This window comes from Mustela putorius, unplaced genomic scaffold (assembly GCF_011764305.1).
Source record: "Mustela putorius furo isolate JIRA1106 unplaced genomic scaffold, ASM1176430v1.1 tig00000585_pilon_pilon_pilon, whole genome shotgun sequence".
Taxonomy (NCBI): Eukaryota; Metazoa; Chordata; class Mammalia; order Carnivora; family Mustelidae; genus Mustela; species Mustela putorius.
In genome coordinates this window covers 5,689,595-5,717,124 of record NW_025421424.1, presented here as the reverse complement: position 1 = coordinate 5,717,124, position 27,530 = coordinate 5,689,595, and the positions used below count along the sequence as shown (strand labels likewise).

Below are 27,530 nucleotides of genomic sequence, written 5' to 3'. Positions count from 1 at the left end.
CAGGGCTGGGGCCATGGAGGAGGGAGGGCCCCAGGCACAGAATGATGCAAGTTTGTGTATCTGATGACAGGTGTCTGGGGGGAAGCTGAGAGCTGTAGGAAAGCCCCCCCAGAGGACCGGGAATCTCGAGTTAATGATTACAGTGAAGCGGCAGTAAAGGACAAAACCCCAGAGCGCGGGGTGGGGGTGGAGGGGACGACCAGCAGGACTTTGGTGAAGCTGAAAATGAGGTGGAGAGAGGATTCTGGATTGCAGGAAATTCCAAGAGGCAGGCTCTGTGTTCCGTTTGTGAAAAACCGGAGTTTGGAATGACTGACCAGTGATAAGCCTAGAGAGGAAGATTCTGAAATATTCGGGAGCATCTGCTATCAAATGAAGGAGACTGGGTTACAAAGAGAAGGAGATGGAAAATCAAGGCAGTTTTGAGGAGGGGAGCTTCACAATATTTACATAGACGATTTCAACTGACTGCAGTATGTCACAGAAGGGATCTATAGCAGCAGGTGTGAAGGCTGGGATTAATGAGGTGGGTGGAGCAGGGAGCTCTGGTGTGGCTTTCAACCCGGGGCACAGCGTGGAGATATGCAAATATAGTGGCTACCAAAAGCGAAGTGTCTGAGGCACCTAGGCTGAGCTCTCAGAGGTGGGTTTGGAAAAGACCTTTGCTCGGAACAGTGCTTAGAAGTGAGCAGGGCTCCCGGAAGTGCCGCAATTTCTTTAGATCATCCGACAGCATTCTCCGATGTTTACCAGCTTCAGGGAGATCAGGCCATTGTGAAATTTTTTTTTTTTTTTCTTTAATAAAACTGGCCCCAGCCAGTCAGACTGGGAACTTACTGCCTGAGCTGTTTTCCAACATGGTTTTGCTGGCAAAAGCAGACAAGAGTGTTTCCTTGACTCTCAAGGGGCCTGTTTACACTGACTTTATTTTTACTGCCAGCTTTCAAGTGGGAAGAGGGAGATTATATTTAAAGGTCAGCAGGTGAGCTGAAGGATTCCTGTCCTGCTGTTCCTGGGTGTGTGTGCCTCTCTCTATCTGTGCCTGTGTGCCTGTGTGCGTGTGTATGCGTGTGTGTGTGTGTGTGTGTGTCTGTGTCTGTGTGTGTGTGTGTTTTCCTCCTGCAAATTATTGTGCCTGGATCTGATTGATGAGACCTAATCACTTGTTTGTAGGCCAATGGCGAGTGCCTGGCTGGTAGTTTGGCAGTTCCCTATTTGTTTATTGTAAAGAAGGTAAATCAGTCTGGGGGATTTTCTGGATTGGAGAGCAAGGAATATTTACTGTCAACAGCATAAGAACAAGGAGTTATAAGATACTGGGCTTCAAGGTGCATCTCGTGTTGGGACAAGAACCTTAAAAGGCGGGGAAGAAGCCAACTACAGAGCTTTATCTTGAATGAAGCTTTTAAGTATTTGAGTGGGAAATACAACTTGGGAAATTGCCCTTCGGTCAAAGCATCCGTCAGTAGAGCTAAATCGAGTCAAATTAGGTTGGACTCAAATTCAGTTTCAATTTCATCAGCTCTTCTTTTTAAATTCCTTTTCTTTAAAAAATATATATATATATATATTCCCAAAAGATGACAGAGAGATGCTCCCAGTGTGGAAGTGAGAGCTGGAGGGAAGACCTGGGAAGGCCAGCCTCTGGTCCATGTACACCTTCTCAAAGAAACTTAGCACTGAGACTAACATTCTTGGGAAACCAACCTGCAAGTGTTGTCCTCCACTAACGGAAAAACCAAGATGTTGCTGCTCCACTGAGGACTGAACAAGAAGCCATGAAATCCCCGACTGCAGGAGACTTGGAAGACTGCCTCCTGGCTAAGGTAAGGACAGGTGCGGGTTTCTCCCATGCCCCCCGCCCCCACCCCCACCCCTTCTGTCCCACCAACCTGAATTAAGAAGGGAAGTCAGGCTGCTTTCAAAGATCCATGAAGTGGTCCTCAGGAACCCAAGACCATCACCCATAAGAGTGTTTAGGGCTTACATCATTTCCGTCCTCTCTCTGAGGTTCTAGTGCCAGAAGCCATTGGGTGCAGAGTGTGGAACAGAAAGTTAGAACGTGGGTTGGACTCCAGCTCTGTAGCTGAACTGGGCAGAGTCATGAGCAAGGCCCCGAACCAGCCTGAGCCTCAGCTTTCTTCTCTGAGGGGTCATTGAAATAATAGGGTCATTAAAAATGAGTAAATGAAATTAAGAACACCTTTTAGAAACTATAAAACTGCTGTATTTAAAAATGTATAGCATATTTTTAGTACAGACCCTTTAAGAGTTAATTGACATTCTTCTAGACTCTTAGACTGTTAGAACTGGAAGGCACCTTAAATATTATCTGACTTAATTCAGCCTTTCCATTTACTGATGAAGTTTTTAAGGCACAGAGCCACCACTAAAGCTAAAGCATTTAAACTAAGATTAGGGACTGGTCTAAATTACAGACATGCCTTCACAAGTAAACAAAGCGGAGTTCATTATCACAGTGATAAGTAAAGTTGATTTCTTAGGCAAACTACTTAGATGAATAGGAGAAACGTGGGATGATAAAAATTACACCCAACAAAGTAACTTCCCATTGTTTTCCCTTTGGGGACTCTTTTAAGTGGAAGGGGTGCTGGCATTTTCCCATGGTCCTCTGTTTTCTGGAAAAAGTCCAAGTGTTTTTAGCCTGGCATCCAAGTAGTAACACTGTATCTTTCCACGCTGTTTCCCAGCATCTCCAATAGCAGAAATTCTCAACAGTGCTCTATACATTGATTCCAGCCTGCGCACAGGATTTCTTTGGCCCGCAGAGTGTTGTTAAATTTTTTTCATATTTGTTACAAACATTTCATAATAGCAGGATTTTGCATAGAAACTGAGATTTCCATCTTCTCCAGAAAAAGGAAAACATCAGGCTATCTGGCAACCACAGGTCCCAGTTTCTTGCCTAGTAACTGTGGGCTGGGGCTGAGTGTCAGTTCAACAGAGCATGTGCTTGAGGCTTCTTGGGGGGGCGGGGGGCTGTGGCATTCCTGCGCCCCCCTCAGCGCTCCTTCTCAGGTGTATCCCCCTTCTGTCCCCGAAGGTGGTCAGTCTGTTAATCCTGTCCACAGATACTGTGCCCTGAGAAGGTCTAAGCCCGAGCTTCCCCTCTCTCCTTTGCCAGGGGAGACATCCTCTCTCCCCTCCATTTCCATTTCTCTGGCTCATATTCATCCTTCAGACTCCACTCAGAGCCAGCCTTATCTTGAAAGATTTCCTTGACACCCTAGCACAGAATGTTTTGGTTTCCCTGTGAACTCGTCGTAATTATTACTGACAATATTTATTTGGCAATCGGTTGTATATTGACTCTTGACACCTTTCCTGTTACTCTCTTGGGTGGACACTTAAATATTATCTCCTTTTACTGTTTATGAGTTTCTGGAGGGGGCGGTAGTGTCTCGGGTATCTTCATTCCCCTTGATGTTCACACAGTATCTTCACACATATGTGGTCAGAATAGCTTTAGAATTCAGTGAAGATAATACAAGAATAGTGTAAAAGGTGCTGGCAGGTTGAGGCCCAGGCAGTATCTCATTGGACCTATCATCCACTAGGTGACACGTGCACATACCTCCAAAAACTTGTCCAAGGTGACACAGCTAGATAGTGAGAGTGTTGAGGTATCAGTAAGAAAATTCTGTTTTACTCCAAAGCCATATTTTCTCTGTTAAATCCCTCTGTATCTCCACAAACACACACTGAGCACCTGCTGTGTGCAAAACACCGTGCCCTAAACCCAGGTCCAGGATGTGGTATGTGAACTGAGAGGTAAAGTGTGTCTGGAATATCTTTAAGGATGGCCCTCTCCTGCCTGCAGATTTCGCACAGAACTCCAAGGGTAAAAGGAGGCTGTTCTTGTGCAGACAGGGAAGTGCTTGGTACAGTACATGGCTGACCACAGGGCTACACCGAGATTTCTACAGGGTGCTGGAGTAGAACCAAGGAGTGTTGGCTCTCAGCGGGGAGGCGTGGCCCAGCGAGAGGAGTGGAGACTAAGCCTGAGAGCACGCACTGGGTTTTAAGTGGAGGAGTAACGGAGAGGCCTTTCTGGCTGAGGGAGCTCCATTCAAGCAGTCAGTGTGGGTTTCAGGCCCTGCAGCTTGTCCCTGGGGAGGCTGAGCAGTGCAGTGGTTACGAATGTGGTCTGCCAGGTGTGACAGTGCACAGCGTGGATCACCGTTCCGAGAATTAAACTGTCTCAGGCGGGACCCAGCGCAAATTCCTAGACACTCTGAACTTGGCATTTCGTCCTCTGTAAAATGGGGATAATCCTAGTCGCCACCTTCCAGTATTATGGGGCAGCTCCAGGGAGCTAGCTCTCAGGGAGGGTCTCATACACGGGAGGGCCTCCCGTCCCTGCTCTGTGGTGCTGGTGTTGGTCTGGTTTTTGCACAATGTATGGAACCTGTAGGGCCCCTACATGTCGCTCGGGGAAGAATGGGTCTGAGAAAACGGGGATATGATGGTTCAGGGCCTCATTTCATCCGGAGATAGCACCTTCCTTCTTCATCCTTTCAGACTTTTCTTCCAGTTTTAGTATATGTGCTAGACTTTTCTGTCATTAACCCAGGATGACAGAGATGGTGCTCGTCCTGCTTTTTTGTTTTTGTCTTTAAAGATCCTGTTTATTGGATTTAATGCAGCTCCAGAATTAAAATGTCTGGCAGGAAGTTCTCAGCCTTTTATCCCCAGGAGCACTCACAGTGGGTGACAGTGACACAGGCCACATGCTCACGTAGCCAGACCTGTGTGACATTCCTGGCATGCTGCTTAGTGTTGCCCCTCTGCCTGTCTCAAGAAAGCGTGTTGGAATGCAATGAGTCAGAATGCTGTTATGATAGGCAATAACCTTGAATTCTCACTCATTTATATTTGAAATAGTAAATTGTTCCACACTCGAGCTATTAATAGTAGCAGACGATGTGTGGGGCAACAGTGAGCCAGACACCGGGCTGGGGGTGTGTACGTGTGTGGGGGCAGGTACACAGAAACCGCAGGGCATCCTTCAAGGGGGCCTCTCATGACTCTTCTTACGGAAACTCTGCTTCATTCGAGTTCCCGAATCTGCTGGCTAACAGGTGTGGTGTAACTTTCTGGGGTCATTGGGATGGAGGGGAGGCTGAGAGAGGGTAACCGCGTCTGCGTCATGGGCCCGGCTAATGTCACCCACTTCATTTCTGCTCATGCTCCGTCCCACCCACAAATGCAGCCTTTTAAAAAGAAAAGCACACCTTTTTTCACTGAACTAATCCCTGGGGGAGGCGAGTGAAACTCAGGCCTGCACTGACATCATGTTTGAACTGCACGTGCCTTGATTCCTTCTTCTGAAATGACCGTGGGTTTCCCAGCTGCGCTGTGGAATGGGTCTGGTGATGGGTATATATACCAGGCTGCACCTGGTATCTCCCTGAAGTTGGACCCACTTGAAAGGGCTTCTGGGCTCTGGCCGGTGACAGGTCTCTGTGGTGGCACGTCCTTCTTCCCTCAAGATCAGTCCCCGTAGAGCCGCCTCGGGCCCCATTCCTTGCTTTTCCACACCCTGAAATGGAATCTTCTTGCTCCACCTAATGAGGCTGTGCTCCGGAGGAGTCAGGGAAACTGCCTGGGGTGTCTGGGTTGTGAGTGACACCAAGAGAGTGACAAATGGTCTGTGGGATGGAGCCTGGGAAGCCTTCAGCCTAAGTCCCTCTGGGGCTGCTGAAGGGTGTGGTCCGTAGAGGTGCAGAACCTAGGGTAGGAAGTGGAGCGGGTTGGGGCAGGGGTCGCGACCCATCACCTCCTGCAGGGAACAGGCTGCTGCCTGACTTGGGGGGCTTGAGCACTGGGTGGGAGAGTGGGGGAGGGAGGCCTGTCAGAAGCAGGGCTCTTCCCCCCAGTCCTGGTGGAGCCCCACACTCAGGACCCTACTGTGCTGCCCTGGGGTGCCTGTGGGTGTCAGAACAGTCAGTGATGCCCAAAGAAATGGAGACTTTGGATCTGTTACTTCATGAGACTTGACTTCAGTTCAAATGGAGGGCGTGGTTAGGTTCAGGAAGAGGCTAAAGGTAGGTATGACTCTGGGACCGTCCACTCGGAGGTAAGGCACAGAGGGACAGAAAGAGCAGTGAGGGACCCTGGGCTTAGGGCCAGTCCTGCTGCCAACTGCCAATGTGACATCAGGAGAGCCACCCATCACTGTGGACTCCTATATGTTGACACCAGACAAGGTGATTTCTGAGGTCTCTTCCAGTTCTAAGATCCCAAGTCAAAATGGCGGCAGCAGTAATGGAAGAAGGAAATCAAAACCAGAGTTTGTGGCTCTAGGCTCTAGAACCTACTCTGATTTTGACTTTCAGAAATCAAAACAGGTCATAAAGATGTATAATGAATGAGGGAATATAGGTGTCTTCCAGGGAGTGTGTGAACTGCCTCATTCTTCCCAGTAAGAAAATTCTACCATCCAGTGAGGGCAGAATTTGTAGGAAGAGATTCACAGTGGAGAACTTTGTCCAGTAGACCACTCATTGTGTGTGTATGTGCACGCGCACACACACACACACACACTCTTTGTCTCTCAAGCTTAAATCAGTTAAAAATTATTTGACAGTGTCAGGGTGCCTGGGTGGCTCGGAGGGGTAAGCATCTAACTCTTGATTTTGGCTCAGGTCATGATCTCAGGGTCCTGAGATCAAGCCCTGCATTGGGTCCTGTGCTGAGTTTAGAGCCTGCTTCAGGTTCTCTCCCTCCGCCTCTCTTCTCCTGCTTAATCTCTCTAAAAAAAAAAAAAAAAAAAAAAAAAAAAATTATTTGACAGTGTCGATATGGTGATGAATCTTTCATTAGTTTATCAACTCGGGAAATAAAATATACTTGCCCATACAGAGTTAACCACTGTGTTGCTGACATTTGAGTTCTATGAACTCCCATCAGTGGACTTGGAGGATTTGTGGCTGAGCCTTAGTCCTCAACACAATCTAAGGAATTAGGTATTTGGGAAGACTATTTCCCAACCACTCTGACTATGGGGTTCTATCTAGTTAGCCTTGTATGACTTTCTCCTGCTATTCTTGATCAGACTTGGAGCCCCTGAACTTGTCCAGTGTTCCATCATCTACTAAATGGCTTTGTCCATTCTCTTTCCCCAGCTAGAAGACGTGGCCCACCATAGAAACCTTCCCTTGGTCCTTTATCCTTTTCCAGATCTTGCCCATGAAGCCCTCGCCTTAGCACCTCCGTTGTTACCTTTGGAGGGCTGAGCCATGGAGACCATCTCACAGCTGAATCCCCGATATGCCATAGCCCCATGGACCCCCCCCCCCCATAACTGAGTCGGGAGTGCCTGGCAGTCTTCACATAGGTGCCTGAACAGCGCCCATTCCTCAGAGATGTGATTTCCACATCAAAGTCTGTCAGTCTGCAGTCCCCTGTGTTCCCCTCTCCACCTCACACATAGCACATTGCCTTGGCTCCTGCTCTGTAAAGAAAACAGTCCTCAGACAGGAAATCTCTCAGATTCCTGCACGCCTACCCTTTTATGTGTGTTTATGCCTGTCTCTTTCCTTGTGACGTGCCAAGGTGAATTGCTTACCAGGTTTCTGGACTTGCAAGATGCTCTGGCTGGGAAACCCTGACTCAGTGGTTTTGCTCCCTGCTGAGTCTTCCTTCCTTGCCGGCCCCTTTCTCTCAGCATTTAAACATGTTAAAACCTGTGTGTCATTTTGAAAAAACCTGTTGGTGTCCCTATTTGGTTTTTCCCCTTCCCTGGCCCCACTTCCTGGAGGAGTTGCTGACCTCTGTGTTCCCTTGCTCGCCTCCCACTTACCCTTTAGCCACCGCAGTCTGGCTTCAGTGCCCGCCCCTTCCCTGGGCACATCAATCCTGTTCTAGTTGCCAAACACTGTGGACATTTTTGGGGGCCCTATTCATCGGGCCACTTACTATTGACTTTGTTCTTGAACAACTTCTTCCTTGATTTTCAAGACCTCTTGCTGCTTATTCTCCCACTTCACCATCCTCCTCCAAGGCACTCTTTTCTCTGGCAAAATGGAAACCATTGCTATCTCCCCTATGCTCCTCGTACTAGATGCCTGCCATTTGCTCTTTCTAGAACAACCCTCACACTCTTCTCTTTCTCGCTAACTCTTACTAATCTTTCAAGATATAACCCCCCCCCCCCATGCTGTGCCTCCAGGAAGGACCCCTAGCTTCCAGACTAGATGAAATTTCCCTTTTCTGTATACCCATAGCATCCCATATAAACCTCTGCCCAGCACCAGATGGCTGTGACTTTAATTTCCAGTTTCCTTGTCTTGTTCTGTCATACAGGCACATATACACAGCATCTGGCATTTTATGATCAAATGGAGTTGAATCACAACACACAGAAGAGTCTGGCCCTGCAGGGGACCCTTTAAAATGGGCTACTAAAAGCATTCCCCTTTATGTTTGGCATGGCAAAGGATCTGCCCCCTCCCTGACTGCCTTTCCTCTTCCATTGGACACTCTAGAAGATGCAGGATCTTGATAGTTTACAAATGCTTAAGAAAGGTGCCCCCCACCCTGTGATGAATGTAGTGGGTAGACATATAAGAGCAGTGGTGGGTGCTGATGGCAAAAAGATGGTATTAAAAATCTGCATGGGGGCACCTGGGTGGCTCAGTGGGTTAAAGCCTCTGCCTCTGGCTCGGGTCATGGTCTCGGGGTCCTGGGATCGAGTCCCACATCAGGCTCTTCGCTCAGAGGGGAGCCTGTTTCCTCCTCTCTCTCTGCCTGCCTCTCAGCCTACTTGTGATCTCTGTCTGTCGAATAAATAAATAAGATATTTTTTAAAAAAACACATAGATATGATCATCATCCCTAAGGTCAGGCAAGGTCAAGACCTTTGACCCTTAGGTCAAAATATGGGGTTTTGAAAAGACTATTTTATGTATATCATGTATTTCCAGGGAGATTTAAGCTCCTTAAGATCAGGAGCCTTGTCTTATGTTTCTTGTTACTCCTAGGCATCTGGAAAGTACTAGTTTTTCAAAGATGGTCCCCTGTGTGGGGATAGGAATCTTTAAAGCAGGTCTTGGGCTTCAGATGAAGCCACCTGCCCTGTTGAACCCAGGAGTACCCTTCTGGTAATTCCCTATCGTGGGCCCCATGCTTATTCAGACCCGATACCTGTCTTACCCACTACTGCAGACCATGGCAATTTCTGTGTCACTCTTTGTTGTGCCCCTGAATGTCACAGAGTGCCTGGCACACAGAGGTGCTAAATAAATGTTTATTAATGAACTAATTTATATATGTGACACACTTTATACACGTGACATAGAGCATGTGTACATGAGCACTTTTGTGTACTGTGTCCATATATGGTTGTTGGGTTTATTGGTGAGAGGTATGAGGTCTCAGATGACTGGACCAGCTGATGAGTTCATTTAGAAAAATAGCTAGAAATCTCCTAGACTTAGACATTTTCCTTGACTAATTAATGGGTGTCTTAAATGACTGGAGAATACATAGAAACAGCCATGACATTGCATTTAGATATATCAGATACTGCTTCCTGTCAGTTCCTGGCCCCGGTCAGCCGCCTCTTCCCCCCCCACCACCACCACGTCAGGGCACCAGCACGAGCAACAGAATGGAACCCCCCCCCTCCATTCCAGAAAACACAAATGGGCTCTTCCCATTTCTTCTTCATTTGGATCTTCCTAATTCCCTGGAGTTTACTAAAAGTGCCGTGTATTCCCCACAAGCACCTATTTCCCTAGACCTTGAGTACCTGTGAGGGTTTGTAGCATGAGTACTCAACTTTCTGATGGTAATTCCTGTTCTTGGGAACTTGCAGTGTGAATCTGAGGGAATATAAATGTGTGCCTTTTCTGGCAGGTCTGGTAGCAAGAGTACCAGGGCCAAGAGAGTCACCATTTATGGACAACAGAAGGCTAGAAAGCGTCTGTGCTGTGATTACACACATTGAACCTTTCATTTCACCAGCCTGGACAGCAACCACTCTTACCCCCATGGTAGAGCCTCAGCACGGCACACAAAGCCCCGCAGGATGGGCTGGCCACGCCAGCCTTTTCGCATTCATCTCCTGTCACGCTCCTTTCCCTTTTCCAGGCTCCAACCACAGGGGCCCCCTTGCCGGCCCTTGAGCCTTCCAGGCACGCTCCTGCTTAGGGGATCCGCCGGCGCCTCCTCAGAGAAGCCTTCTGTGGCCACCTGATCTAAATGAGCAGCCCTTTTACTCTCTAGTCCCTTATCCTATTTTATTTGCCTCATGGGATTTATCATTCCCAATATTAGATACTACGTATGTGTGTGTGTATGCGTGTGTATATATACACATATGTACATATATCCTGTATGTATGAGGACTTGTCTGTCTTCTTTGCTCTTCTCTCGTTCACTGCTGTGCCCCAGCACCCACTGCACACAGGCACTTGGTCAATGCTGATGACTGCTTCTATTTCAGAGGAGAGCACTGAGCATCAGCAAGTGCCACCACGCCTAGGTGCATGTCCCCTGGGGTTCTTGGGCGCGTAGGTTTGCTTGCCTGTGCTGCTATGGTCGCCCACCGCTGGGCCTGTATGTCACATCCTCATGCCAGTGTCCGGGCCCTGCCCCCGGAGCGACTGCTGTGCTCATCCCTTCCCATCCAGGTGCATGAGAGGCGCCAGCAGGTCTCCCAGATTGTGGAGGAGGTGCAGAGGGTCGTCCACCACCTGACCGCCGAAATCAGCCACCAAGACCTTCGATTCCAGGCTGTCCCTTACTCTGACACGTATAATGGGAACATCAAGGTAAGCAGGTCTCACTTACTCTCTAAGCACCACCCAGGGAGTCAGGTGCACGGGTGGGCAGGTCTCGGTGCAGCAGGTGTCACCCAGCTGAGGGTACCAGTGATCCTTTGTGTTCTGCAGGTCCTTTTAGTATTTGCCACTTACACACAGACTCCAGAGTTGCTGTGTCTTGTGAGTCCCCCTTCTGAGGCTCTGAGAAGTCAGATGGCCTGATGTCCTGTTAGGCACTACAGCCAGAACTCAGCCCGGGGCTTCGGACTCCAAACACACTGGGCTGTAACAGCTGAAATTTAGTTAAGCGCACATCCTTGTAGGCAGTGCCTGCCCAATAGAGGGGGCCTGGGGAGAGGAACTGGAGGCACCTGTGAGAAAAGGGTTGAAAGTTAAGAGTCTGGGTTGCAGAGGTGGGGGAGGAGGCAGACCTTAGAAACTGCAGGGGTGGCCTCACAACTTCTGTCCCCGCTGCAGACAGGACTCTAAGCCACCAGGGCCCATGTGTGAAGGCAGCCTTCCGGCAGCACCGAACCATTCTCTCAGAAATGGCCTCCCTCACACTTGCAAACAGCCTCGAGGAACAGACATGGCTCATTGCCTTTCAGAGATGAGGGAAGTGGGCTTCTGAGTCCTTTTCAGTCCCTGTGCTGCTTTATCTTGGTTTTTCTTTATGGCTCCTAAGAACCCCTTTTGCGTGTATTAAATTATGTGTATTCATGCCCTATCTCTCACACAAGACGATAAGCTCCTTGATCGTAAAGATCATGTTTAGTGATCGCTCCATTACTAACACCCAACATGGTGTGTGGCCCATGCAGACACTCAGCTTCAGTGAATGAATGAATGAATGAATGAATAAAAGAAATAGGGCCTGAACTGAAGACCCTTGCGGGTCCAGAACATTCCAAGGTTGTCAGGCACAAGGATCTGGGACCTGTGTATTTGGGGACAGAGTAGAGATTTGGGGAAATTTACCCCAGGATAAAAATTCTAATACTAGATTGGATCCCAACATAACATCATTTGCCCACTTCTGTCGCCCTTCCAACCTGCAGTAGATCATTAGAGACCAGTGACTAGGAGTAGAAACACAACACCACTTTTTTTTTTTTTAAGATTTTATTTTATTTATTTGAGAGAGAGTGTATGAACAGGGGGATTTGCTGAGCAGGGAGCCTGATGCAGGACTTGACCCCAGGACCCCGGGGATCATGACCTGAGCTGAAGGCAGATGCTCAACCAACCGAGCCACCCAGGCACCCCACAACAACACTTTCCCTAGAATTATATCGGAGGAAATTTCCTTCTGTGGTCTCACTTAGAATTCATAGGTTAAAATGGATCTTGCATTTATATACATCGTGTCCTGCATATTAAATTTCAAAAATAGTTGGAGTGGAGCATATGAAATTGATTTTATTTTATCTTGGAACAAATGTGGCGAGTATTAATTAAGCATCATTTATGTGACTATTAACACAATAGTGGTGTTCTCGAATTCCCGTGAAGGGGGGTTCAAAGTATGCCAGAGTTTCGATGTGTTCCCTTTTGAAATCCCATCACCTTTCTGTGGGCACCAGAAGTCACATGGATCCGTTATCTAAAGCATCACACTGTTGTTGTCTGAGAACGAGGCAGAGTTTGGTGTTCACCCATGAACTGGCCGATGACAGGGCCCTGAGCAAAGATTAACCAAATACTATGGTCAGAACTTTCTACAAGAAGGAGGAGGCCCTTGAAGTGCACAGCTGACTGATGGGAAGAGGTGCGGTGTGGAGTAGGCTGCCACGTGTTGTGGCCAGAGGTCAGGCTCCTTCTGGGGGTACCACACTTCTGGGCAATCTGTTTGACCCTTTGGACTGTTGGGCCTGACCACTTTGACCCCGACCTCTACTTCACTGATACCTGTAGAAATGGAATAGGTAGATTCTGATTGTTTGCTTTATTCTAAGTTTTATGAAACTTAGAATCATCTCAATAGCTCACATGGTCTCAGAAATTGCCTTGCATTCACCTGTGGTTTTGTAAGGACCAATCATTAATACTGGCCATGGGCCATCAGTACGGGCAAAAAGATAGGGAGACGTTTTGCAGAATCCTTTTGCTTCCTTCCAACCCTTCCCATTACCAGACCTTTAAGCCAGCCCAGGTCATTCCTCCCTGACTGAGAGCCAGCCCAACATAGATGACAAGCCCTGAACAAGCCGTCAGAGGGCTTATGCTTACATTCTGGCTCTCCCACTTAACTGGCTGTGTGTCCCCAGGGAGATGTCAGAGCCTCTCTGAGCCTTAAATTCCTCATCTGGGAAATGTTAACAAAGCCCACCTCATCGTGGAACTGGGAAGATCACCTCGTCTAATGCCTGGGCTTGCAGTGCTTAGTATGTGCAGAGCTCAGTGTATACTGTTTCCTTTCCCTGCTTTCTCTTCTCCCCCTTGGGTACTTCTTAGAGTTCCAGGTCAGGGGCACTCTTTTCCTTGCAGATTCCTTACACCAAGGACTCGGTGAATTAACTCATCTGCCTGATACCGTGGTTAGTGGCAGGACAAAGATGGAACCCTCCTGCAGTGGGCAGGTGCAGCCCTCTGTCTGTCTCAGCACATTGCCAAGCGTTGAGTGGTTCGTTGAGCTCCCCAGTTCGACAGGTTGGTGCCCCGGAGATTGCTGTTACCGCTGAAGTCCGTGAACTCACACTCCTGTCTCTTTTCTTGACCCCAGGTTTTGGCCCCCAGCCAGTTCCTGGTCACCATCCCAGTGAAGGGCCTGGCCGGGTACAGGGAGGCCAGGGAGCAACGCTGGCGTTACTACACGCTGCAGGGCACGAGGCTGTCCTGCCCCTTGCAGGACCCAGAGGGCCTGCAGCAGTGGCTAGAGGTGGAGCAGTTTATGAAGAGCCTGTGGCAGTGGCATGAGGCGGATGTGAACATTGAGGGCGATATTGTGCCCGCCAAGGTCCTCCAGGTGTTCCGGAAGCTGGTAGAAAATGCGATTGGAACCTGTCATCTTTCAGGTGAGCTGATCAAGAACAGGACAAAGGGCAGTTTCTGGCATTTCCTTTTAGCTTTATAAAACCTCTGCTTAGGGACGCCTGGGTGACACAGTCCGTTGAGCGTCTGACTCTTGGTTTTAGCTCGGGTCACAGTCCCGGAGTCCTGGAATTGTGCCCTGCATCAGGCTCCACACTCAGCATGGAGTCTGCTTGGGAGTCTCTCTCTCTCCATCTCTCTCTGCCCCTCACACTCATGCTGTCTCACACTCTCGCTCTCACTATAAAATAAACAAAATCTTTAAAAAAATTAAAAAACAAAAAACCTGTGCTTAAGTGTTACCTGAAACTCGTGCCCTAAACGGAGACAATAACCATGTGCTCCTTACATCTGTTCACTCCCCGAAATGTGAATTAGCTCTTTTTTCTGCTTTGACACCCAAGAGTCGGATGCTGGGATTTCCGTGGATCACTGCCCCGGCAGACATACAATGACCTTTGGCTTGCACACCCTTCCCTGGATGTGAATTTAAAACCTTGGGTATGCTTTATAAAAAGCAAATTGCAAGCCACAGATCATTGTTTCTAGCACACTTCTATCTCACCCTACAACTGACTGCAGTCCCCCAGTGTCTTAAGATGCCACATTCAGAAACCACTGACTTGTGTCAAAACACAAAAATGAGAGGCCGTGAAGAACTGATTAAATTTGACAGTCCGCAGATCTTAAACTGTATGCTACCATGTGGGCATGTGTGCACACATGCACACACACACATTTTGTTCCCACAGAATAAAAAAAGTGTATTTCACACTGGGAAAAGTGGTGAATTTCCTTAGTTATAAAAGAGTATTTGTAAACCAATAAGAAAACATACAAGTAGAGCAATAGAAATCATGACCCCCCCCCCAAAAAAAGACTCACAGAAAAAGAATATAAACAAGTAGTAGTTAATAAAAAAGTGGGAAAAGGGGGCACCTGGGGGGCTCAGTCAGTTAAGCATCTGCTATTGGCTCAGGTCATGATCTCGGGGTCCTGGGATCAAGCCCTGCATCGGGCTCTCTGCTCCGCAGGGACTCTGTTTCTCCCTCTCCCTCCACCTCTGTCCCCAACTCATACTTTTCTCTCTCTCTCGCTCTCTCAATAAAATCTTAAACAAAGAAACAGACAAACAAAACAGGGAAAAAGGCTCCACCTAATGTATGTTTCAAGCAGTGTGCATTAAATGGACAGAGGTGAAATGTGGGATCATGCTCAGAGCAAGGGTGACTGTGGTACAAAAGGCCTTTCCATGCATTGTTCTTGGAAGTGTAAATCGGTGCCTACTTCTTAAGGGTGATGAGTCTGTTTTTATTTTTATAATGTGCTTGACTTGACAGTTCAACAATTCCAGTTCTAGAAATAGATTCCTACAGATGAGAAGGAAACAGACACAAGGGTGTCTACTTCCATAGGCTCTGTAATAGAAAGGAACTAGAAATAATGTCAGAAACAAAGGGAGATGGACAAAATAAATTGTACTATCTCTGCCTTTCGTCCACTGTCCTGCCTTTAAGAATGGGGTACATGTTGTACACACTGAGTTGTGAAAGATCCATATGCTGGATAATGAAGGGAAAACCAAAGTGCTAAACAGGACGCAATTCCACATGTGTAGAAAGAAAAGGATTTCAATGTGCTTTTACTTGTCTGGACGGAACTGATCTGAAAGTTTCTGTGATGGAATTAACCCATGTTGAATGGATTCTTACCATGTATAGGATGCTTTGGTCATGGCATAGCAACCCTGGAGAGTCAGAGTTATTTTTCTGCCTGTTTTACAGACGAGAACACTGAGGTTTAGAGAGATGAGCTGACATGCAGGAGGTCACGCACCACGCAAGCAGAGCCAGGGCAGAAGTGAGGTGTGGACGGGGCAGGCTGGTTCCAGCATGTGCTGACCTCTTCACTTTGAAACAGTGGTAATAGTAAAAGTGCAAATGAGACCTTGCAAATGGGCCAGGTTGATGAGATGCTTTCAGTAAATAATGCCAGGGTGCCAGACGTCGTCCTGTTCCTGTCTGGGCAGCTCTGATGAGATGCAGACAATAACCTCTTCATCACATGCCAGCCCAAGGAGAAGAGTGTTTTCCTTTTGAATAGCGTAGCACGATTAATGAGTGAGCTTCCATTTTATTCTCTGAGCAAACAGGAGAAAAATAATAGATCCTGACCGAGACAGCTTATCCTCATCTTTAGTGAAGACAAACGAAAAAAATACTGTGCATCTTTTGAAAGAAGGGGGGACAGATCAGCAATGAATTCTAGTACAGGAGCTGGAAAATGCTCCCAGATGCATTGGTTTTTCTCTTCCTCTCATTGCCTGGTTTGAAGAGGTAGTGGGAGCTTCTTCCTACTCCTTCGATCCTTTCAACCAATGGCGATGACACACTTTGAAGCATTTTATAATTATAAGGGCTTGGGGTGACCAATGTATTGGAGGCCAGACTAGCTTGATGGATGGTGGAAACGATGCTGTCTGAGAGACTGGGAGTCGGGTAGGGAACGAACGGGTTAAGCAGAACCCCACCAGGGGCAGATGGATGAGTCGGGTGGAATGCTGTCCCCAACAAGGTCAGGACATCTGGGCACAATGGAGGGGACATACAAGAATGGCTGGATTTCATTTTTACTAGCAAATAGTCCTTCTTTCCTTTGTCTTCTGTGTCTCTTTTCTTCAGTTGAGCCTTCTGAAAAGAATCTTACTACTTTCAAAGAAAAGGAGCCGTAACAGCCTTGGGGGCGGGGAGAAAGGAAGAAGCAACAGTCACCCACCACGAGATTTGCTAGCAACGTTTCTATCCATATTCACTTAATTGTCTGGTTTAGCCATAAATACCCCAGCTTTGGAGTGCTACCAACCTGTGCCCAGCTGCCCAGGCACAGGGAGCTGCTCGCTGCCTCTGCTCCCCAGTTCCTCCTTTGAACGTTTGCAGGGAGCCGGGCTTTCTCTTCTCATTGCCTCTTTGTCATTTCCCAACAGGTAAGGTCAGCATGCTAACACACCACTCTGCAGTTTGGGTTGCCGTGGAAACAGCCACAGGGCAGGTGGAGCTAGAGCTGGTCCCTGCTGTGGAGATCCCTACTGCCTGGTCTGCGAAAGCTCGGTGGCCTCCCTGTCTGAGGCGCTGGCCTTCCCGACAGAGAGTGGAGTGCATCAAGGTATTGGGGAGCGGAGGGCCCAGCTCCCCAAAGCAGAGGCACTCACAGCTTATCCATCCGCAGCATCACTAACTGCCAGCCAGCACTGGAAGGGAAAAATGAGCTTTCCCTCGAGCAGTGGTGCTCCAGGTGGGGGCCCGACAGTCCACAGCGGCCCCTGAGAGCCTGTTAGCAATGCAGATTCCTGAGCCCTGCTCCTATCCATGGGCAGGGCCGGGCCGTCTGGGCCTTAACAAGCTCTCCAGGTGCAGGCTCGGCTTGGAGAACCAGTGCCTGTGGGAACGTGGACACAGCCTCTCCCATTCCCTGTGCACAAGGAAGTGGTTTGCCCTGAGCCTGCCTCCACGTCCCCAAGTGGGAGGTTCTGCCTGCTTAGTGGCAGGTTCCCCCCGCCACCCCGCCCCAGAGTAGTGGATAGCTTCAGAGATGGCAAGCCTCCTCCCCCTCCTCATTTTCCTGGTGTTTTTCTCTTTTCCCAGTCCTTTGGGTTTGCCTTGTTGGCCTGTTCCCATTATCACTGGCAGCTGAGTTTCCTGCAGGCCGAGCAGGTGCTGCTGGAGCAGCTGGACGAGGACGGGGGCTGCCGCAGGAAGTGTCTCCGGGCCCTGAGGCAGATGAAGGAGGACGTCTGGTGTCCAGGAAGGAGGCCGGTCATCACATCCCACCATTTGCAGGTGAGTGGGCACACCCCAGGTGTGGGTGCATCCTCTCCGGGGGCCCCACGCGCGGGCCAGAGCCACTCCCGCTGGGGGGGTGTGTATGCGTCAGATTCGAGAGGGGGCGCTGGTGTCCCGATTGGCCATCGCATGTACTGTTGCCTGGTGAGACCGCGACCCCCGGGCCATCTGTGCCCACCACAGCCCTGCCCAAGCCGAATGGCCTCCTCTTTTCCTTGGCCCTCTTGCTCTCTTTCCTTCCTTTTGGTCGGCTCCTCTTTTTCTTCTCTGTCTCTCCCCTCCACTTACTTCCGTCGCCAAACCAACACGAGTGCCCACTGTGTGCCAGAAAACATGCTGAGGTTCAGCGCTGTTTACATGGTATGGCCCCTGCCCCTGAGAAGCCAACAGTCTGGGAACAGCTTGCAAATGGCTTGACTCGGGGCTTTAAGACTCCCTGGGTCTCCACTTCAGCCTCGTGAGGCCACGGCCACATGGGGGTGGGGGGACACCAGGAAGTGGTGATTGCCATGGGGTCATGGCTGCGGACCTGAACTTCTGGGTTCCAGATCCTCAAGCAGGGATTTCCCCTTCCTCTGCAGCACTTGCCTCCTTCCCCAAACCCAGTCATACACATTCATGACTGCCTTTAATCACTCGTTCAGCAAATGTTTATTGGGGTTACTGTGGGCCAGACACCTGTTCTGTGCGCTCTCGTGGAGGTCCCAGGTGAGCAAACACAGAAAGTGGTTCCTGCTTCCTTGGAGTCAACAGTCCAATGGGGGAGACAGGCCGTCAGGTGGTCCCCCAGGTGCACGTGGCATCACACAACATGGGGAGCACCGGGGAAAACAGACCCAGAGCAGCAGACCCCTGGCCCGGGTTGGGACATCACAGGGTATCCCTGGGGAGGGGGGCACTCCATCACACCCTGAACTCCTCTTTTGCAAATTCCCAACGGTACATGGTGAACAGGCCATTCATGGAACATGCTGTGTGGCACTCTGAGGTTGGGGGGTGGCAGGTGGACTTAGAGACAGCACAGCCTAAGCCTAGCTAGTGTGTGTCCGGGAGCTTCTCTCTGACCTTTTGCACAGGCGAGCACAGGCTGCCTGTGCGGTGCCTTCCCGCTTGTGCCCCCTCTTGTTCAGGGGACCACCATCTTCTGACCCTGGATAACTCCTCCAGCTCCAGTGTAAGCTCTTGAAGAGCAACTACTACTGCACCTTTAGTATCTCTCCCAATGCTGCGTACATAGTAGTTGCTCAATAAATATTTGTTGAGCAAATGAATGAGTGCTTTCACATCATATTCAGCTTTTTTCCCCCATGAAGGCAGTAGTCTCTGCTTTTCTTTCTCCTCTTTCCTAATATCCTGTCCTCTTTGACCTCCCCAAGAATTAGTTAAAATATCATTTGCACACCCCGGGGCCTTTCTCTGGAGTTTCAACATTCTCGGTATGTGCCCACACACATTCCCCTAAAAACACCCACCTGTTCTTGAGGGCATGTGCTTGCGGAGGATGGTCAAGTTCATTCGGCAGGTTTGGCTTCTTGCTTGCTTGCCTTCCTACAAGCCACACTAGGAAGGGTCAGAGCTGAGAAGCAAGCCACATTCTATCTTATCTGGAACCTCAAGATCTTAACCACTGACTTCACTGCCTCACAGTTAAGATGGATGGTAACATATTAAGTGACATGAACATTTTAGACAAGAGTGAATAGGGCCACAGTGGGCCTCCCATCCCTTGACTGCTGTCAACACTGTACTACACACAAGGATATACTTTGATTCCAGTGGCTTCTCCATCACTAGAGGGTTTTAGGGCAACTTCTTAAATGTGCTTTGTTTCAGTTCTCCCTAACTCAGTGATAGAGTGCAGAATCGTGCATTCTCAAGAAGGGTCAGTTGAAGGCGGGGGTACTCATGGAGAATGGCAGGACAGACAGAAGTAGTACTAGCTGCCTGTTCTTCTAGTGTTCCATCCTCGGTCCAGGATGTCCTCACCTTTAGACATAAGGATGGATGTGGCTGGTGACCGTGTGCTGTTAGACACCATCCTGGATGATGGCTTGAGTGGGCAGGATCCTTGCCAAGACTGCAGTCTGGGAAAAGTAGAAGAGCTGGGTTGAAAAACAGCCTCAGGAAGGGAGTATGAGTCGGCATCACCCTCAGTCTGACATGGTCTAAGGAGGTTCTTGCCTCCTCCCCAAAGCAGCTCTCCCCCAAAGCAACTTGGTATGAAGAAGAGCTCATCCTTCATTGGCTTGCTTCTTCCTAAAACCCCACTCAAAGGCACAGGGGTTTGATGCTAAGAAGCTTAACCACTTTGGGTTTGCTTAGGCAGATAAAAGCTTAACCACGAGAGGGATTAAAGCAGGGGTCTCTAGGTTATCTTGATAGCATGACTTTATCGCCAGCTCATTCACATTGCACAATGTGATTTAAATCAAAACACACTCGGGGGCGCCTGGGTGGCTCAGTGTTAAAGCCTCTGTCTTCGGCTCAGGTCATGATCCCAGGGTTCTGGGATCAAGCCCCACCTCGGGCTCTCTGCTCAGCGTTGAGCCTGCTTCCTCCTCTCTCTCTGCCTACTTGTGATCTCTCTCTCTCTGTCCAATAAATAAAATCTTTAAAAATACACACATACTCAGGATCTTGCTGTGAAGTTGCAACTGTTGTTTTCCTTTCTCATAGAGGCTCTTTTTAAAAAATGTTCAATATCCAGATCATAATATTAATGAATTATTTCCCTTAGTCAATAAACATTTTTGACTGCCTCCCATGGGCTAGCTCCTCTGCTGGGGCTGTGTGACATCAGAGCCATGAAATAGGTATTGATTGGCCTCTTTGTGCACAGAGCTTACAGCCTTCTAGGGGATCGCATACATAAATAACAGAGATGATGGCAACTGCCGTCATGGGCATTCTGAGAAGTACGTGGTGAAGAGAGTGTCGAATGGTCTCGTAGGGGCATTTGATCTGATGGACGAGTGTCCTGGACGAATTGGGGAAGGAAGTGTGTTCCAAGCAGAAGAAGTCAGATGTGCAGGAAGTCCCTCCGGGGTAGCAGAGAGCGATGTGAGGCCAGTGGGGCTGGAAGGAGAGCATGAGGGGGGCCGAGGGCCAGCCGAGGCTGGAAAGGAAGGCAGGGCCCCACCCTTGTGAGCCAAAACCCTCCGAAGAATTGTGGTTTTTCATTAACCAGCCAGGAGAAGGCTTGCAAGTCTTTCAGACCAGAAGAATCATGGATTTCTATTTCAAAAAGATCATGTTGGCTGCAGCATGGGTGGTGACAGGATGGGGACAAGAATGGGGACAGAGGCTCGGGGGAGGCGGAAGAGGAGGACGGCCGTGGAGACGAGCATAACGGGGGGAGATGGAAGAACCACTTCGGAGGACTGGGGGGCTTGGTGATGCTGGTGAGGGAGGGTGACCCCCGGCTTGTGTTTTGCGTGACTGGCTAGACAGCAGCCCTGGAGACGTGGGAAAGCCATGAGTTCAGTTGGGACAGGCTGATGGAGATAACCTTCAGATTTCCAAGAGATAACAAGGGAGGAAGAGGTCAGAGGAGAAGTAGGGCTTGGAGAAAGAGTGACTTCCGTGTGTTTGGTGGGGATTCAGGCCACTGAGGAAGGAAGCAAGAGAGAACAAGAGAAAGAGGGTGTGGAATCAAGCCTCCAAAACTCCAGACTGAGGCAGTCAAGGGGCTAACATGCCAAGGCATAGCTGTGGCGCCTGGAGAAATCCAGGGAGCACGTGGCTCGGAAGCCAGTGAAGAAGGATTTGAAGGAGGCTGTGAGTGGGAGAATCCGATTCCGCTGAAAGGTCAGGTAGGGCCAGGGCGGGGCAAGACCTGTTGGACTTAGCAGCATGGAGATCATTGGACCTCACAGACAGCAGCTTCTCAGGCCAGATGGCAGAAGAGTCCGTATGGCAGTGGATTAAGATGGGAATAAGAGGAGGGAAATGACGACTGATAATTGAGCGGATTGTTTCGAGAAGCCTGCACTTGAGCAGAGGAATGAGAGGTTAGGAGGGAGCTGGGACCCTGGGACAGGGGGCGGGACAGGAGAGCTGAGAATAGTTTTGTTTTGTTTTGTTTTTAAGATTTTATTTATGTATTTGACAGAGAGAGACACAGCAAGAGAGGGAACACAAGGAGGGAGAGTGGGAGAGGGAGAAGCAGGCTTCCCGCTGGGCAGGAAGCTGGATGTGGGGCTCGATCCCAGGACCCTGGGATCATGACCTGAGCTGAAAGCAGAGGCTTAACCCACTGAACCACCCAGGCGCCCCTTGTTTTTTTTTTTTTTTTAAATTAAATTAATTTATTTATTTTCAGAAAAACAGTATTCATTATTTTTTCACCACACCCAGTGCTCCATGCAATCCATGTACTCTATAATACCCACCACCTGGTACCCCAACCTCCCAACCCCCCCCGCCACTTCAGACCCCTCAGATTGTTTTTCAGAGTCCATAGTCTCTCATGGTTCACCTCCCCTTGCAATTTCCCCCAACTCCCTTCTCCTCTCTAACTCCCCATGTCCTCCATGCTATTTGTTATGTTCCACAAATAAGTGAAACCATATGATAACTGACTCTCTCTGCTTGACTTATTTCACTCAGCATAATCTCTTCCAGTCCCGTCCATGTTGCTACAAAAGTTGGGTATTCGTCCTTTCTGATGGAGGCATAATACTCCATAGTGTATATGGACCACATCTTCCTTATCCATTCATCCGTTGAAGGGCATCTTGGTTCTTTCCACAGTTTGGCGACCGTGGCCATTGCTGCTATGAACATTGGGGTACAGATGGCCCTTCTTTTCACGACATCTGTATCTTTGGGGTAAATACCCAGGAGTGCAATTGATAGTTTTGAGAGCCCATGAGAAAGAGGGAAGTCGGTCACAGCTTCTGGAAGGAGGGGCCCCAAGCCCTGCCTGGGGTTCACCCGGCTAGGTGGGACGGTCAATCAGAGAAGAGAGGAAGAGGGTGCTGAAGGCAGAGATGGCTAGAACTGTCTGGTTTGCTAGCCTGAGGGTTTCCATTTTCCCTGTAAAGTAGGAGGCAAAGCCATCTGCCCAGGGTGGGGGGGATCGCAGGTTTAACGAGAGTGCTGGTCACCGGAAATGTCAGTGGTGAGAGAAACAATGACAGGCACAGGAGACTGGCCAGATGAGGCCGAGAGCACACCTGAGGTGGGGGGCTGTGAAATCCCGGCGGAGCCTCCTTGCCCTGGGTGAGACCCCCCTTCTCCCTTCTTCCAAGGCCATGTGAGCAGGGTCACATTCCTGAGGATACCCTCCTCTGTGGCCCGGACCCATGTCTGACAGCACCTCTTCCTTCCCCAGACAGTGCTCTTTTGGACTTGTGAGAAGTACCCACGCCAGAAGGACTGGCGGGTCTTCAGCAAAGCCTTTCTGCGCCTGGTGAGGAAGCTGCACAAGTGTGTAAGCCAGCACTTTCTGAAGCACTATTTCGTGCGAAAGAGCAACCTCCTCCGGTCTGCCAACTCAGGCGACCTGGACGCTGTCGCCCAGAGGCTGGCCCTCTTTCTGAAGAACCCCCAGATCAGCCCACCCTGAAGCTGCCCCTGCCTGGGAGGCCCTTGGACACTTGATCCTGGCTTGACCTCGTTCTCCGTGGACAGAGGCACCCTACAGCATAGGAGAGTACAAGGATCCAGGAGCACCAAAGAGGGGAGCACTGTACCCCAAGATGGCTGACCCAGGCCTCCGTGGAGCCAGGATTTTGGCCCTCACTAGCTACCTCCCTTGGGGACAGCTGTCCGCAGGCTTCCCCGAGCTGCTGATTCTGAGCTGATGACAGACTGCGCTGAATGGATTCTGCCTTGCTTGGGCTCCGGTTGTCTACGGAAGAGAATGGTGACAGGACCGGTTGGAAGGCCAGGCATCAGCCTGTGGCCCAGGAGTGGGTCTCCAGCCCACTGGCCATGGTTCTTCTTGTTCCATTTGTAAAATGCAGCTGTGAAAATGCCTTTGTCAGAGCAGGGCTGTGAGCCTGGGAGACCGTGCTGGGGTCGCCTTAGGAGAAAGACACTGGAGCAACACAAAGTGTTACTCTTTGGTTGGTAGCCCGTGTTTGCCTCCGGCTGGATGGGTCCCAACACCGCTCATTGAATGACTGCGTCTGATGGCTTGGTGCGCCCGCTGCCCTCCTGTTCTCCTGAACTGTGTTTCGGGGCCTGTGGTTCTGTCTGCCTCCGGGCTGTCCTGCAAGTAGGGAGAAGGTGGTTTTGACGAGTAGTGTGGGTCAAAGATGAAAGTGCAGCTCTGTTTGCCAGGGGCTCCCGTTGTCTTGCGCCCCAAGCCAGGTGTTTTGGGAATGCACTCAGAACAATGACCTACGTGGAAGGATTTGGTGTCACCTCTCCGCACCTGCCTTTGCTCATTTCCTTCACTGCACCATAAATACGTGCTCATCAGGCACCGGGAGTATCACCAAGAATGAAACGGTCGAAGGTCGGACCTGTCGGAGCTCAGCGCCTAAGGGAGACAAGAAGTGAAGGACAGATACACAGACACAGTTATTACAAATTGTAGCAAGTTGCCCTGAAGGAAACAAACAGAATATTGATTTAGAGCCGCAGAAAGCTCTGGAAGGATGAAAATGCAAACAGCGAAAGGGGAAGGGAAGCGTGGCAAGGGCAGGCTGGGCGGGGCTGGAATAAGATCACGTGACATTGCAAAGCTGGTCTGGAATCTGTTATTCAAGTCCTGACGTTTGGCCTCTCCCAGAGCAGTAGAGTATCCTAATCTGATTTGCATTTTGTTTATTTGTTTTTCACTTGAATTTGAAATGCCCATTCTGGGGACTGCATAAAGGGGCCCACATGAGAGTTGAAGCACCAAAGGACAGTAAGCCCCCCATTTTGAATCTCACTGTCGTCCACTGGGCCATGCTTCCAGTGCAGCACATGGGCAGGAACTCTGGGGGCTTGAGCAGGTCATTGCTTTCTCCCCACATTTAGTTATGCTTCTCAGCTCAAGGGAGTCCTTTATCCCTTAGAACAATGTTTCGCAAGTATGGAACGCTGAAATTTCTAAAAAGTATGAACTACTGACCTTTTGAAATTAATTTTTTTTTTTAACAAAAGTACTGTAACCATATGCTGGGGACATAGGAAATCATGGTTTTTAAATGTTGAAAAAAAAATCCTTTCAAATGTACAATAAGTTTATAATTTTTGAAAACATCAAACAATGAGCAAACCAATGTTATCAGTATATGCATTCAAAGTCTCATATTCTGGGGCCTTGGGAAACGTCATTTTTGAGAAGGTAGCAGTTAATTTTTTTAATGATGAAAACAACGGAAGCAAGGTTCTTTTGTTACTGTTGTTTTTAGAGGAAATGGGACAGAGGGAGAGGGGGAGAGATTCTTAAGCAGACTCCATTCCCAGCCCAGAGCCCAACATGGGGCTTGGTCTCATCACCCTGAGATCTTGACCCGAGCTGAAATGAATAATACTATTAACGGAGGGAGCTCCCTAGGCGCCCTATGCAAGTTTAGAAAATAGCTGTATAGTCGCAAATGCCAAGAAGTGAAAGTTGGCTGGACCATTTATTGGAAATATGTGCATGTCTATGGAGAGGAAGGGAACTGGCATCCTCCACAGACCAGATTCTGGTAGATTCTTGCCCCTACCTTTCCCTATCCACCAGTGGTCTTTGAAGGAAGCGGGATTCCTGGAATCTGTGGATTCCTGGGTGTTCCTCCGCTGGGCAGCAGAGGGCAATAGAGGACTGCCTACAGAAAGAGCCACTTTCCCACCCATACCCCTCAGGGCCCAGTAGGTGGCGCCCTCCTCAGCCCATAAACTTAAATTTGGCTTTTGGGAGAAGGGTTTCAGTTGATGCTCAATGACGGGCCACATTGGCTAGCAATTACAGGCTTGGTGCTTAAAGCTCAGACTTTAAAATGGAGCCCACGAGAGAGGAGTCCTTCCACTCTGTTTGCAGGGACAGAGTGTCTGGCTCTGGAAAGTCTGATATTAACTCCTCTGTTCTAGGCAGTGTTTGTTTATTTATTTATTTTTTAAATTCTCCAGAAGGCCTTTTATTTTCATGTCCCATCTGGGCACAGGTGGACGGGTTGGGAGTCAGCCCCTGTCGTTGACCTGCTTGCCTTTGCATCTCAGCTCTGACACAACTGTGTGCCCTTGGCAAGTTGTTCACCCCTCTCTACGTATCCATTTCTTCATGCGTGTGGTTAGAGGCTGAATTGTGTTCCCCCTCCTCCTGCCAAAATTTGTACATGGAGGCCCTTACTGCCAGCACCTCAGAATCTGACTCTGTTTGGAGATGGGGCCTTTAAAGAGGTGACTAGATTAGAATGAGGCCGTGAGGGTGGGCCCCAATGCACCAGGACTGACATTCTTGTGGAGAAGGGGTGGAGGCACCTGGGGGCAGGGGTGCAGGGAGGAAGGGCCCTCCGGCCAGCTGAGGAGTGAGGCCTCAGGAGAAGCCAGTACTGCCAACACCCTCATCTTGGGTTTCCATTCTCCAGAACCATGAGGAAATAACGTTCTGTTGTGTAAGCCATGCGGTCTGTGGTATTTGGGGATGGTAACCCTGGGCAACAAATCTGGGCCTGAGGAGAGAGGAGCTACCTCAGGGCTCTGAGGAGGGGAATAAGCAGAAGAATGGATGCCAGAAGCTCCTCACTTCGTAACCTGGCACGTAGTAACCGTGGCATACATGCTTCTCATTTTAGACACCAACTCATCCTGGCCATTGCCTCTCAGCCAGTCCTGGTGACAACCCCCATCCCATGTGTAAATTCTTCATGAACAGATTAGAAACCATCAAAGGAAAACATGGGCAGAATTCCACCATGAATTCCACAAACCGATCTTGTCCTTTGTCCCTCTTGCTTACCAGAAGAAGGATCTCTCAGCTTCTCATGCGTTGCAGCCATGTCGCCCAGTGTCTCGGGCTTTCCATTCGGTGCCTGTCGTGTCCTCCATTTCCTCTTGCAAGTGTCGCCCCTTCTCTCCCCCCTTCACTGTCCAGCTTGCTGAGCTGTTGGCCACATGGCCCCGCTTCCTTGTCCCCACACACCTTTTTTTAGTGAAAGATACACATGTGAGAGTTGAAAATATTTGAAGAACAATAAAACAGACACCAATATATTCACCATCTAGCTGAAAAATAGCATTTGGCCAGTACTTTAGAATTCTAGGTGCTGTTCCGTCCCCTAGCCCCCTCCCTCCCAGATTTTATGTTCGTCATTCTGCTGCTTTGCTTTATAGTTCAACTACCTATTGTATTTCATTGAACCTAAGCCCCCCCACAATTGTGAGGCACATCTTTGTTTCGTGTCTAAGAAAGAAAAAGTGCTGCTAAATGTCATCACAAGACACCACTGCTTGTAAGATGCATCCTCCCCCCTTTTAGGGAGCTAGGAATGTGAAAAGTGTATTTTGGAATCAGCAGAACAGGACCTGCGTGCATCCGAATGTCTTTTTAGTTGCGCCCATGTTTTGAACTTTTTGTAAATGGAATCCTGTTGTACAAAGTCTTCGTGATTGGTGACCGGCTTTTGGACACGATGTGCTTCTGAGATTGTCCCATGTGGGTGCAGGTGGCAGTGGTGTGTTTCTTTTCACTGCTGTGGAATGTCCCACAGTGAGCTTATGCCACTGTACATATTTACATTACTGTAACTGGGCATCTGGGTGGTTTCTAGTTTTAGTGTTTTGAACCTTTTTTTGCACATTCTTGTGTGTATCTGACTAATGCACTTACTTATGTAAGGGTATATACATAAGAGTGAACTCTCAAGTTCAAAGATGTGTATATACATATATATGCTCAAGTACAAAGATGTATATATATCACATATGCCACATATAACATGTAATA

The 27,530-nt window shown here is 49.1% G+C and overlaps 1 protein-coding gene across 1 annotated transcript; it reads left to right on the top strand.

The window, feature by feature from the left end:
• Nucleotides 1-27,507, top strand: MAB21L3 (mab-21 like 3). Its single transcript, XM_004771081.3, has 7 exons — nucleotides 1-982; nucleotides 1,581-1,826; nucleotides 10,659-10,799; nucleotides 13,513-13,804; nucleotides 16,804-16,982; nucleotides 17,462-17,656; nucleotides 22,995-27,507. The coding sequence occupies exons 2-7, from the start codon at nucleotides 1,779-1,781 to the stop codon at nucleotides 23,226-23,228; spliced, it is 1,089 nt and encodes a 362-aa protein (XP_004771138.1). The 5' UTR covers nucleotides 1-982; nucleotides 1,581-1,778; the 3' UTR covers nucleotides 23,229-27,507.
• Nucleotides 27,508-27,530: the final 23 nt, after the last annotated feature.